We start from the raw sequence: 17,546 nt of genomic DNA, 5'->3' as shown, positions 1-17,546 counted from the left end.
TGAAAACCTGGTGTGAGAAACCTCCTGAGATTCTGTTGTGTAAGAGATCTTTGGAGTCAAGGTTTCTCTTGGTGTTGCATGAGTGGGTGGGAAGCCAGAGCCCTGGTTCTCCTCTGAGCACAGGTGCAAGCTGTAAAGAACCAGTGCCCCTGAGGGGGTATTTCATTTTCTCGATAGATTTTTGTCCATCTACTGAGATGATTATGTGACTTTTTTTCTGGAATTTGCTTGTATAACTTTCTTACATTGATGTTTTTCATATATTGACACATCCCTACATCCCTGGAAGGAGGCCTCCTTGATCATGGAAAATAATGGGTTTGATGAGTTATTAGATTAGATTCTCTTTGTGAGAATTTATTTGAGTATTATTGAAATTGATATTTATAAGTGATATTGATCTGAAATTCTCTTTCTTTGTTGGGTTTTTGTGTGAATTAGATATCAAAGTAAATGTGGATTTGTAGAATGCCTTAGGTAGTGCTCCATCTGTTTCTATTTTATGGAATAGCTTAAAGAGTATTGGCTTCTCTTTGAAGGTCTGGTACAATTCTGCCCTAAAGCCATGTGGTCTTGGGCTTATTTTGGCTGTGAGGTTTTAATTACAATTTTTTTTTTCCGCAGGGTATATAGGACTGCTTAGATAGGTTACCTGCTCATGATTTAACTTTGGTACATGGTATCTGTTTAGAAAATCATCCTTTTCATCTAAATTTTCCAGTTTTTTTGAGTATAAGCTTTTGTAGTGGGATCTAATGACTCTTTTGAGTTCCATAGTTTCTGTTGTCATATCTTCCTTTCCCTTACTAATTTTGTTAATTTGGATACTATCTCTGTGCTCTTTAGTTAGTTTGGAAAGGGGTTTATCTACATGGTTGATTTTCTCAAAGAATCAACTTTGGGTTTTGTTGAGTTTTGTTTCATTCATCCTCATTTTCTCTATTTTGTTTATTTCAGCCCTAAGCTGACTATTTTCTGACATCTACTCTCTTAGGGTGGATGTGTTTGTAGTTTAAATGTACTTCAAATAAACAGAATATATTTAAAGTAGTATTTTTATGATTAGAAAATACTAATAACTAACTTCTTCTATATGTTACATCATGTACTCTAAAAGTAAGAAAAAGTTTAACTTTAGTCAATCTATATTATTTACTCATTTTTATTCCTTTAGGGGTTAATCCTGTATGCACACTTAATGTTATACTACAATTTCATTATAAATTCAATACATACAGAGAGAGGGGGGAGAGAGTGAGAAAGAGAAGAGTGAGAGAGGAGAGTGAGAAGACAGAGAGAGAACATAAATCTGTAAAATATTCTGGACAAGGTTTGTCAATTTTCTTTGTTTATCCTTCACCAGTTGTACTGTTAGAGTTTGTACAGGTGGAGATACCAAAAGAAGGTGTCTGGAGTAATGGTGGCATTTAGCTTTCTGCTCATCTCCAGGGCATAAGGAAGACTTCCAAATAGTGACCAGATAAGGTTAATCTTAGAATTTTCCCAAAAGACATAATTTTTCTAGAAAAAGACACAAAATCAGAATGCAGAAAGTTCCTAGGAATGCAACATTGGAACAGGAACCCAAAAGTTAGAGATAGAAGGACACATTTCAACCATCCTTGCAGCTCTGCTGGAACTGTGCTGATTTCATGACTCTTGACATTTCAAATGGATTTGCCCTTGCCAATGTCTTCTCATTTAATAATTCTCAATGATGAGGGAAGGAATTATAGCAATTAAAATAATAAAATATGATGCTTCCTGTGACTGTTATTCTTGCTAGAATATATAGAGAGGATTAGAAATAAGATAACAATAGGAAAAAAAGAATTTAATAAGGTTTGTGATGGAAGACAAATATAAAATGTTTTTGTATTTTGAAACATATTTAAAATGTTTTAATTTTGAGCTGGGCAACAACAAAGCAGGAGTGGCCTCACCCTCCCATTGTATTCCACCCTTGTTTCTACAGAGTGTGAAGCTATTCCTGGACACAGTTTATCTGTTTCAAAAGTAAATATTTCGAGTACCTTTAGGTGATCCCTTTCTAAAGAGATTTCTTATATCATCCTCACCAATAAATTCTTTCAAATATGTATTTACAGAGGAAGAGTAGAGACTAGTGTGTGTGTGTGTGTGTGTGTGTTTGTGTGTGTGTGTGTGTGTGTGTATGTGTGTGTGTGTGTAAAATTATAAGGCTTTTGTGGAGATCAGAGCTCAATTTTTGGTTTTGTCCTTAGTATCTCCAAAAATGGGTTTAGAAACAGGGTTCTTAGCCCTTCTAACTGGTGTTAGGTAGAATCTCAGGGTTGTAACATTAGATGCTGGTAAGGTTGTGGAGAAAGAGAAACATTCCTTCATTGCAGGTGAGATTGCTGGCTAGTGCAACCACTCTGGAAATCAGTTTGCTGATTCTTCAGGAAAATGGACAAAGTCCTACATAAGAACCCAACTACACCACTCCATGGCAAATACCCAGAAGATGTACCAATATATAATAAGGACACATGCTCCACTATGTTCATAAAAGCCTTATTTATTACAGCCAAATGCTGGAAACAACCCAGATGTCCCTCAACAGAGGAATGGATACAGAAAATGTGGTACATTTACAGAATGGAGTACTAATCAGCAATTAAAAACAATTTATGAAATTCTTAGGGAAATGGATGGATCAAGAGAATATGATCCAGTGAGATAACCCAATCATAAAAGAAAACACATGGTAATCACTCACTGATAAGAGATTATTAGCCCAGAAACATAGAATACTCAAGAAATAATCACAAACCACATCACACTCAAGAAGAAGGAAGACCAAGGTGTGGATACTTCAATCCTTCTTATAAGGGGGAACAAAATACCCATAGAAGGAGTTATAGAGAAAAGTATGGAGCGGTGGCTGAAGGAGTGACAATCCAAGGGCTGGAATCCTTCCCTTATTCAATTACCAATCCCAGACACTATGGTGGATTTCAGCAAGTGCTGGATGACAGGAACCTGATATAGCTGTCTCCTGAGAGGCTGTGCCAGTGCTTGACTAAAACAGAAGCAGAGGCTCACAGCCATCAATTGGACTGAACACAGTCTCTAATGAAGGTTCTAGAGAATGGACACAAGGAGATAAAGGTGTTTACAGCCCCTTAGGAGGAACAAAAATATGAACTAACTAGTACCCTCAGAGCTCCCAGGGATGAAACTGCCAACCAAAGTGTACTCATGGTGGGACTCATGGCTCCATCTGTATATGTAGCAGAGGATGGCCTTGTTGGTCATCAATGGGAGGAGAGGCCCTTGGTCCTGTGAAGGTTCTATGCCCTAGTGTAGGGGAATGCGAGGGCCAGGAATCAGAAAGTGTGGGTTGGTGAGCAGAAGTAGTGGGGTGGAAACAGGGGTTTTTTTGGAGGGGAAATTTGAAAAGGGGATATCATTTGAAATGAAAATAAAGAAAATATCTAATAAAAAAGTAGAGGGTATATCAGTTGAACCCTATTATTTGCAGTGACATTTTTCCTCAGGATCTTTTACATTGACTTCAGAAACTCTATAATGGAGAACTGTCATCCTTGAGCAATTAGCGCACAGAAGCTGTGAGAGGAAGGAAGCACACAGTGCCTTTTCTGGGACAGTGAGAAATGAAGACTTCTGTGGGTGATTGAGAAAAACAGCACAGCAGGAGCTTTCCTCATCTTCACTGCTGTTTTCTCATCTTCATTAGACAGGGATGAAGCACATCTGGAAAGTTGGAGGAATTACAGAAAATATAGAACGTATTGGGGTTATATCCATGTCCTTTGGGTCAACCAAAGGTTTCAGTTTGAAATTCTGTAAAATGGTGGTCAGGAAAAGAAACAACTCCATGCTGGCAAGGCTCTGTCCCAAACACACCCGTTTTCCTATAGAAAATAAAGAGTGAAAAAGGTAACTATGCTTAGTACGTAACTGATTTTGAGAGGCACTCTGTTTGTAACTAGCATAAGAGAATAAAATTGATTGAGTTATTGAATGACTGGTTAGATGTATTGTTGGTTGAATGGATGTCTATTTAAGCATAGACACAAAGGTGAGACATATTTTTCCATATTAACATATGACATTAATAAATATATTGTAGGTTCAGGTTTCCACCCATGTCTGAAAGCTGACTCTGTGCCATAGAGTCAATCCTGACCAGTGATAACTTGTCCCCTAAGAATTCTGAAACACTTAGGCTCACAGGTGAGACCACCACTACCATCTCAATACCTGGCCCAAGTGGCACCTGCCTGGGGTACATCAGAGCCAAGAACAGAGGTGCCACCAGGGACATGATCCAGGTTCCATCGGTTCCAAGGTGATGGTCCTGTGCCACAACCCTCCTTCAATTCTGCCTGGAGATAACTTGCCCCCAGGAGGGCTGACAAACCTAAGCTCAAAGAATCACAAGCTTACAAAAGGTACAAGCTCCAGTCAGAGATAACAAGACCTGTTTACAAGAGAGATAACCAAATAGTGAGAGGCAAGTGCAACAACATAAGCAACAGAAACCAAAGAAGACTTAGAACCCAGTTCGTCCATCACAGCAAGCCCTGGATACCCCCAACTCACCTGAATAGTAAGATTCTGATCTAAAATTTATATCTCATGATGATGATAGAGTACTCTACGAAGGATATAAATAACTCCCTTAAACAAAATACAGGAGAACACAGCTAAAATGATAGAAGTCCTTAAAAAGGAAACTCATGAATCCCTTAATGAAATATGGGAAAACACAAAAAAAGACAGGAAAAGGAATTGAAAAAACTATCCAAGGTCTAAAGATGGAAATAGACACAATAAAGAAACCAAAAAAAGAGACAACCCTGGAGATGGAAAACCTAGGAAAGTGATCAGGATTTACAAATACAGGTATTACCAACCGAATGCAGAAGATAGGAGAATTTGAAGTGTAGAAGATGCCAAATAAAGCCAACACAACAAGACACAACAGTCAATAAACAACAGTAAAAGAAACTTCAAAATGTTCAAAGCTCCTAACCGAAAACATCCAGGAAGTCCTGGACATAACATGAAGACCAAACCAAAAAGTAATAAGTCTAGAACAGAGCAAAGATTCCCAAGTTAATGGGTCAGTACATATCTTCAACAAAGTTAAAGAAGAAACTTTGCTAACATAAAAAAAGAGATGCCCATGACCATAAACGATGCCTAAAAAAACACCAATTACAATTTGGAACAAAAAAGAAATTCCTCCCATCACATAATAGTGAAAACATCTAATACACTAAGCAAAGAAGGAATATGAAGAGTGATAAGAAAAAAAGATCAAATAACATATAAGGGCAGACCTATCAGAATTATACAAGACATCTCAACTGAGCCTCTAAAGGGTAGAAACTCCTGTGCAAATGTCATACAGTTGCAAAGAGAACTAAAGTGTCAGCCAAGGCTACGAAACACAGCATAATTCTCAAATAACATAGATGGAGAAAGCAAACTTTTCCATGAAAAAAAGCAAATTTACAAAATATCTTTCTATGAATCCAACCTTACAATAAATAATAGATGGAAAACTCCAACACAAAGAGGTAAAGTACACCCAAAAATGCAATAAATTAATTTGCTTACAAGAAACCCAAAAGAAGATAGCCACATGAACATAATTCTATCTCTAACAACAAAAATAACAGAAACAACAATCACTGGTTCCTAGTAACTCCAATATCATTGGACTCAGGTCCCAAATAAAAAAACATAGACTAAGAGAATAGGTACATAAACAGGAACCAGCATTTTGATGCACACAGGAAATACACCTCAGTGGCAAAGACAAACACAACTTAGAGTTAAGGGCTGGAAAAAAAAATTCCAAGCAAGTGTTCACAAGAAACATGCTGGAGTAGACATTCAAAAACTGAATAAAATCGACTTTCAACCAGAAGTTATCATAAAACATGAGGAAGGATATTTAATATTCCTCAAAGGAAAAATCAGCCAAGATGAACACTCAATTCTGAATGTCAAAACCTCAAATGCAAGGATTTGTGAAAGAATTGTTATTAAAAAAAAGCACACATGGAAATTGCATAATAATAATGGGATAGTTCAACAGTGCACTCTTACAACTGAACAGATCACAGAAACAGAAAGTAAATAGAGACACTGTGAAACTAAAAGAAGCTCTGAAAAAAATTATTTAACAGATAACTGTAGATCATTTCACCCTAAAACAAAATAATGTAGCTTCTTCTCAGTAATTCATGATACCTTCTCCAAAATTGATCATAAAATCCATCACAAAACAGGCCTCAGCAGATATAAGAAGTTTGAAATAATCCTTAGTATCCTTTAGATATACCAAGACTAAGGGTGGCCATCAATAACAACAAAAATGACAGAAAACCCACATATACATGGAAGCTGAATAAATATGTCTCTACTAACAATAAGTTCATCACAGAAGAAACAAAAAAGAAATTGAAGATATTTTAGAATTTAATGAAAATGAAGACAAAACATATCCAAACTTATGGAACATCATGGGAACAATACTAGGAGGAAAATTCATACCTTTCAGTTCCTCCAAAAAGAAACTGGAGACAGCAAACACTAGGATCTTATCAGCACATCTGAAAGCTCTAGAACAAAAAAAAGCAAATACACCCAAGAGGAGTAGGCATCAGGAAATAATCAAACTCAGGGCTGAAATCAACCAATAGAAACAAAGAGAACTATAGAAAGACTCAACAAAATCAGGAGCTGGTTCTTTGAGAAAATCAACAAGACAGATAAATCCCTAGCCAGACTAACTGGAGGGCACAGAGACAGTATCCAAATTAACAAAATCAGAAGGCTTAATGCCCGAGTGTAGGGGAATGCCAAGGAGGTAAGTTGGTACTAAGGAGGTATGGGAATATCCTTACAGAAACAGGTGCAGGAGAAATTGGATAGAGGGTTTATGGAGGGGAAACCAGAAAGGAGGATAATATTTGAAATTTTAAAATATCCAATTAAAAAAGAAATACAACAAACCAATACCCAACCTCACACTAAATGGAGAGAAATGTGAAGCAACCCCACAAAAATCAGGATCTAGACAAGGCTGGTCACTCTCTCACTATCTATTCAATATAGTTCTTGAACTTCTAGTTAGAGCAATTAGACAAAAAAGAGCTAAAAAAGATATAAATTCAAAAGCAAGAAGACAAAATATCACTATTTGCAGATGATATAATAGTATACATAAATGACTCAAAAATTAAACCAGAAAACTACTTGAGCTGATTAAAAAAACAAAGAAACAAAAAGCTTCAACATGGCTGGATATAAAATTAACTAAAACAAATCAGTAGCCTTCTTCTACTCAAAGGATAAATGGCTAAGAAAGAAATTATGGAAATTACAGCCTTCACAATAGTCACAAATAACATAAAATATATTGATATGACTCTAACCAAGCAAGTGAAAGATATGCACAACAGGAATTTCAACTCTCTAAAGAAAGAAATTGAAGAAGACCTTAGAATATGGAAAGAGCTCCCATGGATCAGCAGGATTAACAAAGTAAAAATGGCCATCTTACCAAAACCAATCTACAGATTTAATGTTTTCTGTATCAAAATTCCAAATCAATTCTTCATAGTGATAGAGAAACCAATAATCTTATTTATTTAGAACAACAAAATAACCAGAAGAGTGAAAACTATTTGCAAAAAAATAATAATCATAATAATACGAGAACTTCTGGTGAAATCACCATCCCTCAGATGTGGCATGCTCTACTATAGATGAATAGTGATAAAAAATTAAAAAAATAATAACAATACCCACATGGTATTGATACAGAAACAGAAGGTAGATCAGTGGTATCCAATTGAAAACCATTATTAAGCCCACACACCTATGGTTATCTGAACCTAAACCTATCCACTTGAAAAAAGACAGTATTTTCAACAAATGTTGTTGGTTCAACTGGTGGTCCACTTGAGGGAGCTAGCAGAAGAACTGGAGGAGCTCAGGGGGATTGTAAGCCCATAGGAAGAAGAATACCACCTGGTAAAACCACCCAGTGCTAACAGAGACTAGGCAATGAACCAAGAAGTGTACAGAGAGTAATCCATGACACCAGATACATATGTAGCAGAGGATGGCCTTGCTTGACAGAAATGAGCTGGGAGGATTTTGGTCCTATGGAGGTTTGATGCCCCAGTATATGGAGATACAGAAGCATTGGGGTGGGAGGAAAAAAGAGAGAGAGGGAGATGTGGGAGGGGAGGTTTGTGGAGGGGTAACCAGAAAGTGGGATATCATTTGAGATGTATACAAATGGAATGATTAATTTTAAAAAGTGGACTAATTTTCCAAAATAAAAATAAGGATGCAAATTGATCGATCCTATCTCTTTGTAAAATGCTGAAGTCCAAGTCAATCAAGGACCTCCACATAAAACCAGTTATACTGAATCTATTAGAAGAGAAAGTGAGAAAGAACATTGAAAAGATTGCAAGAGGGGAAAGTTTCCTGAACACAACATGAATGACCCAGTCTCTAAGATCAACTATAGACTAGTAGTACTTTATAAAATTGAAAAAAACTTCTGTAAGGCAAAGAACACTATCATCAGAACAAAATGGTAACCTACAGATTGGGAAAAGGTTGTTAATGATCCTCCATCTGATAGAGGGCTAATATCCAATGTATACAAAAAATTCAATAACTTAAACTATAACTGACCAAAAAACCTTATTAAAAATGAGGCACAGAGCTAAACTGAGGAATCTTGAATGGCTGAGAAGTACCTAAAGAAATGTTCAACAACCTTAATCATCAGGAAAATGCAAATCAAAATGACCCTGAGATTATACCTCACACCAGTCAGAATGGCTAAGTTCAAAAGCACAAGTGACACCAGATGCTGGCAAGAATGAGGAGAAAGAATACTCCTCCATTACTGGTGGTATTGTAAGCTGGAACACCACTTCAGAAATCAGTCTGGCAGTTTTTCAGAAAAGTGGACAGTACTACCTGAGGATCCAGCTATACCACTGCTGGGCATATGCCCAAAAGATCCTACAACATACAACAAGGACACATGCTTCACTATGGTCATAGCAGCCTTATTTATAACTGTCAGGAGCTGGAAACAACCCAGATAACCCTCAACAGAGAAATGGATCCAGAAAATGTGGAACTTTTACACAATGGAGTACTACTCAGCTATTAAAAACAATTATTTCATAAAATTCTTATGTAAATGTATGGTACTAGAAAATATCATTCTGATTGACGTAACTCAGTCACAAAAGTACATACCTGGTATGTGCTCATCGATAATGAGATACTATGCATAAAGCTCAAAATATACACCATACAACTCACTGATCATATGAAGCCCAAGAAGAAGGAAGACCAAAGTGTAGATGCTTAAGTCATATTTAGGAAGGGGAACAAAACAATCATGGGAGTTAGAAGGATAAAGGAACTTGGGAGGGAGAGTCATTAGAGGGAAAAATGAGCAGAATGTGGTGTTGGAGGAGTTGGAGTAAATATACAGAGGGTAAAGTGTTGAAAAGAGGTGAATACTAGTGGAGGATTCTGAACTAGGGGTAGCTACCAGAAAGTCCCATATACTGGTAAAACAAGAAGACTCCCAGGACCTAACAGGCATGACATTAGCTGAAATACTGAAAAAATGGGAGACTGAACCTGTAAAGACCATATGAGTATGAGGTTTTAGTCAGTGCCCCATTTGAGGGTTGCAGCCACCTGTCATCTCAAAATTTTTAACTCAGAATTGCTCTTGAATAAAGGAAATACAGGGATAAAGAATGGAACAAAGACTGCCCTACCTGGGAATTCATGCCATATGCAGACACCAAACCCAGACAATATTACTGATGCCAAAAGTACATGTTGGCAGGAGTCTCATATAGCTCTCTCCTATAAGGCTCTGCAAGAGCCTGACTAATACCAATGCAAACAATTCTACCAGTTTCAATGAAATTTAAAGCCAACAATCCCAAAATTATTCTTCAAAATAGAAACGAAAGGAACTGCCTAATTCATATTATGAGTTCATAATTACCCAGGTTCCTAAACCACCTGAATCCAAATATAAAATAGAATTACAAATTAAATCTTATTGCAATCATAGATGCGACAATTCTTACTACAAATACTCGCTAACAAAATGCTAGAATACTCAAAAAGTCTTTCAAGGAGTCTTCATCCCAGAGATGAACGGATGGTTTTACATATATAAACCAATGTGATCCACAATATAAGCATACTAAATGATAAAAACACCACGAATATCTCATTAAAAGAGGCATTTGCTTAAACACTGCATTCCTTCATGAGAAAAGTCCTGGAGAGATTAGAAATAGAAGGAAGTTTACTCAACATCATAAAACTTATCTTAGAGCAAAGACACAGCACAAATCAACCTAAACAGAAAGATATAAAGTATTTTTACTAAAATCAGGAACATGGATAGAATGTCCAGTATTATTTCCATATTTATTCAATATAGTATTTGAGTCTATGCTTGAGTAATGAGATAATTTAAGGAGATCAAGCCAATACAAGTACGAAAGGAATATTTCAAAATATTCCCAATTACAGATGATAAGATAGTATCTACAAACCCCCAAAATCTCTACGAGATAACATCAACAACTGATATCTCTTTAAGAAAAGTACTGGTATACAAGATTAACGGACAAAATTCAACAGGCTTTCTATATACAAATGACAATTGTACAGAGATTGAAATCAGAGCGACAATACCTCTCACAACTTTAACAACAGAAACCATCTTAAGGTTACTCGGAACAAGCAAGTAAAAGACCTAAAGACAAAAATTTAAGAGTGAAGAAATAAATTGAAGAAAATCCCCAATGTTCACAGCTCAGCAGAATTAATAAGTAAAAAAATGATTACCCTATCAAAAGCAATCTACAGATAAAATTCTATCACAATGAAAAATTTTGAGCTTTATATAAAAGAAACACAAAAAGCCATGATAGCTGAAACAATCCTGAATGGTAAAAATTAAACATGGATATAACTATGAGTGAATTCAAATTGTACTACAGAGATATAGTAATAAAATCAGGATGGTATTAACACAAAAGAAAACAGGCTGAATGAGTCAAGTTATAAGGTTGTTATCAAAATCACTTGATGGATGAGGATGAAGCCATATCAACACTTTTGGTAAAGAGATGTGATATTCATAAAAAGTATCCTCATGGCTGGAGCAGTAGGGAAGCCCATGATCCCAGCAGTGTATTCTGCCACAATCACAGGGTTGCCACAATCTCATGGGGACTTGGAATTTTCTTACATCTGGACCTAGAAATTATTGTTTATCTGTGTCCATTATCTTCTTTTATATAAATAAATGTGTACTACATTTGCATGTGTGGGCAAGTGATTGTCAAAGTTAGCTCTTTATGAAGTTCAAAAGACTTCTGAAGGTCTCCTGGAAGAGGAAATACAAGTGTTTCTTAGCACCCAAGATAGGTGCTATTCATTCAACTCAGGTTTATGGCAAGAGCTGTATGTTCACTTAATTGCTGAGCCATCTATCAAGCCCTTTATTTCCTTTGTAAGAATATTAAAAAACAGCCAAAGTTGCAGCAGTGACTAGGAATTACCTCACAAAGCCTCAGTTCTAACTCAGAGTTATGGGCAGCTGCAGGCTACTAAGAGATGGAAAGACAATTTTATTTAACAATTAAGCCTTATGCGTGTTACTTATTCTCCAGAGGTTCTCACTAAACAAATAAACATATAGCAGGACATAGTTCACTCCGTAGTTTTAAAAAGGTTTACAAAGTTTGAAAAATGTGTTAATCATATGTTATGGACATGTGATGGTTGTGTTGAAATACTGGGGTGGTGTTGGTCAAAAGAGTTGTATATATGTATGAATTTTTAAAAAAACAAGATATAAAAATATTATTCTTTTATCTGTTTTCTGTTTATTTGTTCTGCTCTTCTGTTTGTTTATTTGTTAGAGGGGAAACTGGGAAAGGAGAAATTTACATGTAAATAAAGAAAATATCTAATAAAAAAATAAAATAAAAAATTATGTTGATTCACTTTGCATTTTATATTTTATGTATTGGAGAGAAAAAATTGTGGAGAATTCTCCCAAACAGCACTCTTCTTGAGTGATGTGTAATTCTATCCAACCACAAGTCCAGCTATATCAGCCTGTTTGCTAATCTACTTCTACATGGACTTTATGCCTGTTGGAAGGGTTTTGGTATTTTTATTTTGGTATTTTTATTTTTTTTATATTTTAACTTTTTAATATTTTAAGTATAGCTGAGCCTGGAGGAGAGTGATACAACAAAGACATACATTCAAATAGTGGTTTAGTCTTTATCTTAATGGTGATTGATCAAAGGCTAAGTGACATTTATTCTCTAGAATAATGTTTATTGCATTCCTGAGACATAAATAAAGGAAAATTGCTAATGGATAAAAAGTAGGATGGCTAAGAAAACATGAACACAGTGAATCCTTATTATTTGATTCTATCAAGGATAATGTGTCATCATTATTAAGGGCAGTGCATGGACACTGGGAGTAATGCTGCTGACCATGCACAAATTGCAAGTCAACAAGCAATTGGGAGCCAATGTATAAGTCTCCACAGATCTTCATGTCACTGGAGACCTGGGAATGAGTTTTTGTTACCTGCTGAGAAAGGCATGAAGTAGTCACTTTTCTTAAAGTTTCCATTGCCATCTAGAAAGTGGCCAGGGTCAAACATCTCTGGATTGGGGAATTCCTTACTGTCATGCAACACTGATGACAGTGATGTTATTACTGCTGTTCCCTGGAAACAACACACAAGAGAGAAAGCAATGTACAACTATATCAGAGTGCTAAACATTGTTCACCTCTCTTTCACAGAGGAAGTACAAAGAATAGTAGGGATACAGACAAATCATGAACAGAGCAGGGAAGCGTCCTGTAAAATTGACCTACCAATAAACTCCAGGCTGTTCTCCCCCAGGTCTTTTGTCCTGTTTACTCTTGGCTGCATAAACATTACATTACACTGTTCTACTATCTTTCTAGCCCAGAACCTGAGGTATATGTTTATATTTTAGGTCTTTTAACTGCTTGGACAAGCTTTCAATCCCCTAGATGAGTCCATTTGTGAATTTGGACTAGTAAGTCTTTTGCTTGCTTTCTGGGGAGTATAGTTCTCCCTTCTTGTGTGTACCATTGTTCTACCTTCTTTTGGTAATAGTTGGTAGAGTGGCTAGCAATCTGAGTCCTTTCTTCTATATATTTTAACTGAAGTCATCCCTTAGTCCAGTCCCATTTACCAGCAGGTATTGCTTGCAGGCTTATAACAGGGATAGGCTCCTGCATAGCCACTAGATCTGTCTGGTTATCATCCAAGGCCACTGAATCTCTTCCCTTTTGATGTCTTTCCTTCTGTGATTTAGTTGAAAATATTTTGTGAGATCTTTACACTAATTTCTTCTCATATTCTTATTATTGTTTGGTCAATTAAATTTAGTCTTTTCATACTACTGCTGATTTCCAGGTTGTTTTGCTTCAGGAATTTTATATTCTTTATATTTAACCTTTTCTTTGACTGATTATATATTTTTTCTATTGAATTGCCAATGCCTGAAGTTCATTCTTCCTTCCTGTTGGTGATGCTTGTGCCTGTAACTCCTGTTTACATAGCTAGATTTTCCATTTTCAGGGTTTTTTTTTTGTGTGTTTACATCATTACTATATTTGCAATTACATCAGTTGTTTTCTTATTTGTTTGTTTTTATTTTTGTTTGAAGATATTATTCTTGTCCTTTGCTAAGGGGTTTTTTATTTCCTCCAACTTTTTGTTTGTCTTTTCCTCGACTTATTTAAGGAATTTACTCACAATTTTAAGGTTCTCTGTCTTGCTCATAATGTTGATAGTTAAGTCTTTTTCTTGTGCTTTAACTGTGTTAGTGTATTCTGAGATTTCTGCATTAGCCTAGCTGATCTCTAATGTTGAAATAATGCTTTGGCTATTGATTTTGTTCTCATCCTGGCATCTAGTTACCTGGATTTGGTGTGATTATATATATAGGTGCTGTTTTCCAGGTTTAGTGTGGTTGTATATCTAGGTGCTGATTTTTCCAGAAACATAGTTACATAGAATTATTCTAATATAGATTTAAACTATCATTCTACCATATAGCTAATATGATTCATTATTATATGTTAATTGATTTTATCCTTTGGCTACAACTTAATCTAATAAAGCAGTTTTCCAAATCATCTAAAGACTGAAATTGACAAAGAAATGTAAGAGTTATAGTGATCATAAATGACATGAATATGCCTATATATCAGTTGTTCCTATTCATTCACTCTTCTTCACCTCATAAAATTTATGTCAAACTCATGATTTATCTAGATTAATCATGAATTAATAGTATAGTTTATATTTTGAGTTTTTTCAGTCCTTTCTATTGTTTAATTGGATACATATTCCAACTGTTCTGAATTACTTCTATACACATTTTATTTTCACAAATTTAGAAATTAATAGCAGTTCAAATTAATGATTTCTAAAATTCATCAATAATAATATAATGGATCAATAATAACTTAAGTGGTAATAATGTAAATATATATGAAAACATAAGTATAGATAAAAATGTTAAACAGAGGCCACCTTGAATTCTGAACATATTTTCAAAGAAGACATTATTAACTAGTAAATTACATGATATTAGTTAAAATAAAAATCACATAATAATTCATTTCTATATTCCATGTTTAAGAAATAATAAAAAAAAGTGTATTCATTATTCAGTTAAACTCAAAAGCTGTAAGGAAATTAATTGACTAAAATAAACCAAACATCAGTCAAACTATGATATAGACTTTTTCATAAGTTGAAGTATTAAGCATATAGACAACCTCTAAGTACTTGTATATTTTCCTCTCAATAATAAAAATTCCAAAAACTATTGTTTGAATTCAACTCATGTTGGAAAATATATATGAGAATGTAAATAACCAATCTTTATTCAAATACACTTTGGAAGAAAAAGAAAATGTCAAAATGCTACTACCATGTACCTGCCTGATTATTTCTGCTTTCCCAATTATGAACCAGCATAAGTAATGGGAAATACAGTGTAATAGGGAGGAATGGAACCACACTGAAACAGAGAACATCAAGAGCACAGAAGTGTGACAGAGCAAAACAAGCTTACCTTGGGAATGAAGTAGTTTCTGAACTTAGTGTCACAGATCACTTCATGCACCAAACTATTTGGAGCAATGTCAGCATATCTCTGGACCTCATGCACCATGGCATTTGTGTAAGGCATATGGATCCTGTCCTGCATACAGGGGCTGCGGTGTCTCCCAATCACATGGTCAATCTCTTCCTGGACTTTAGCTGGATACAAGTAATGACAAATATTGGAACAGGAAAAATGTAGTCTGTATCTCCCATTAATGCTCACCTATCTAGGCCATGAGGAAAGTGGTCCAGAAGCATTTTGAACATACATTTCATGTTTAGAAGTGAACTTAGATAAATAGAATTATTCTAAGATATGTTTATACCATCATCCTATCACATAGCTAATATGATTCATTATTATGGTAATTGTTTTTCATTCATGGTATCAAATAATGAGATAAAGTAAATATTGGTAACAATAAAACAGCACAATTAATTTGACAACCTTGACATTAATAGATGATATCAGAAATAAGCTATTAAAGTGGTGAATATATGTAGTACTAATTTTAAAATTATATATCTAAAGATCTTTGTACAATTTTATTCTACCTGTCTTATTTTAAAGTATTAGTGTTCTGGTTCAACACCAACCACTACTTAGCAATATATTTACTTTCCAAACAGTAACTGTTTTGTGTACTCAATCATGTAGTATATGTTTTCAGATATTGGTAGCAGAAAAGAACATAACATTTATACCTATATCCTATTTTAAATGCATATTTACATGTAGATAATAAATGCACATATATACCATATACATGTGAATGCCCACACATTCATCATTCTTAAATTATGATATTTGGTAATATAGACAAATTGTGGAAAACATTGCAGATATATAAATATGATTCCATATCTCAAATATAAGTTTATATACATTACTTATATACTTTCTGATTAATGCATGCTGTTTATCTTACTTTTTAATTTACTCATTCATGATTTCACATACATCCATATATTCCACTGGATGTTTCAACTCTTAGAATAAATGTGCACTTAATGAACACATGAGAAGACATATTATATCTGTGGTTTCCATTTTGCTCTGTTCATTCCTGCAGCATCTTCCAGGTAAAATATCAAATCTGGGGCTTTCAAATTATAGTACCCAGAACACTGTCTGAAAGTTTCCACTCATAGGCTGTAAAGGTGTCTGGAGTAAATTTCTTTGTGGAAAATTACTTTAGACAATTGAATGGAAAATCTCTTACAGTGTTTTATAAAGAAAGCAAATTAGGGAGGAAAAGTTAAAGTTGAAGATCTTTTTTTACATTTTTTGCTTTTCAACGCATTAAGTAATCGCCAGCTGCTTCAGAGAATTCTGGTGTAGTCACGATTTTAAGGATGGATTGGGAGTAAACCAGAACATCCTTGTGCTTTCATTCCACTCTTTACATTATGGTCTTTATATTGTTATTTCTGATGAATACTTGGAAAGAATTTCTATGCAAAACATAGAGATGTTTATAGTGGATTTTAGTCTGGGTTATAGGTTCAGCTGTTCATACTCATGTAAGGGAGGAGAAAAGAGCTCTGACACTCTCTATACATCATTGCCAGTTTTCTATTTTCATCCTCTACATTATTCTTTCCATGTCAACAATTCAATGTTCTTTTACACATGTACTTCTGGTTTTTTAAGTAATTATATGTTTTATGTGTTGGAAACTCTCGCCAGAAGTGTGCAGTAATTAAAGGAGTAGTGGGAAGAGCATCCTATGGTTCCCAACCTGGTTTTCTATGTAAAATTGTTAGATACAAAGGGGGACCATTACAGACACTAGAGAGGCACAGTATGCTTTACCTACTCTATAGCAAGCATATGTTCTCCCATCATTTTCCAGGATCTTCCACCTGCCCCATGACAATTGTGTAATTCTTATATTATGAAGGATTCTGTTCTTTACTGTTGTCTTCATTTACTAGCCTAAATGAACTAATTATGTCTCATAATTATGCTATTGTCATTTCAGTGGATATTGAAACAGGATGGAAGGTGTATTTCATTACTGTAGAATACCAGGCTCTATGAAAAAATAAAATTGTAAAATGATGTTATTTGTAAAATGAAACTTTTTGTATATTTACAAAAATCTTGTTCATCGGAACTTTTATGGAAGATGACAAAATTCTCTAGTCTATAAATTTAACATTATAACCATAAAATCAAAGGTAATACAATTATAATGAAACCAAAAATTTAAAATGCTTCATAGAATAAACAATTTCCCAGGACATCACATTAAATACTGGACTTTATTTTATACTT

General features: G+C 34.8%; 2 protein-coding genes across 17 annotated transcripts in view; one reads left to right on the top strand and one right to left on the bottom strand.

The window, feature by feature from the left end:
- Fhit (fragile histidine triad diadenosine triphosphatase) overlaps positions 1–17,546 on the top strand; it is a 1,878,988-nt gene that overhangs the window by 1,502,594 nt on the left and 358,848 nt on the right. The gene's annotated exons all lie outside the window — the stretch shown is intronic.
- Positions 3,390–17,546, bottom strand: part of LOC116072985 (cytochrome P450 2C40-like) — a 41,980-nt gene continuing 27,823 nt past the window's right edge. For both annotated transcript variants that reach the window (XM_031344623.1, XM_031344631.1), the window contains 3 exons: positions 15,234–15,421; positions 12,697–12,838; positions 3,390–3,899 (listed from right to left, as the gene is read on the bottom strand). In XM_031344623.1, the coding sequence (XP_031200483.1) occupies positions 3,718–3,899; positions 12,697–12,838; positions 15,234–15,421 (512 nt within the window). In that variant the 3' untranslated portion in view covers positions 3,390–3,717. The remainder of the gene's footprint in view (positions 3,900–12,696; positions 12,839–15,233; positions 15,422–17,546) is intronic.

Source organism: Mastomys coucha, unplaced genomic scaffold, assembly GCF_008632895.1.
Source record: "Mastomys coucha isolate ucsf_1 unplaced genomic scaffold, UCSF_Mcou_1 pScaffold10, whole genome shotgun sequence".
In the NCBI taxonomy this organism is placed as follows: domain Eukaryota; kingdom Metazoa; phylum Chordata; class Mammalia; order Rodentia; family Muridae; genus Mastomys; species Mastomys coucha.
The sequence above is the reverse complement of the archived record's forward strand: the minus strand, read 5'-3'. Positions and strand labels throughout refer to the sequence as shown.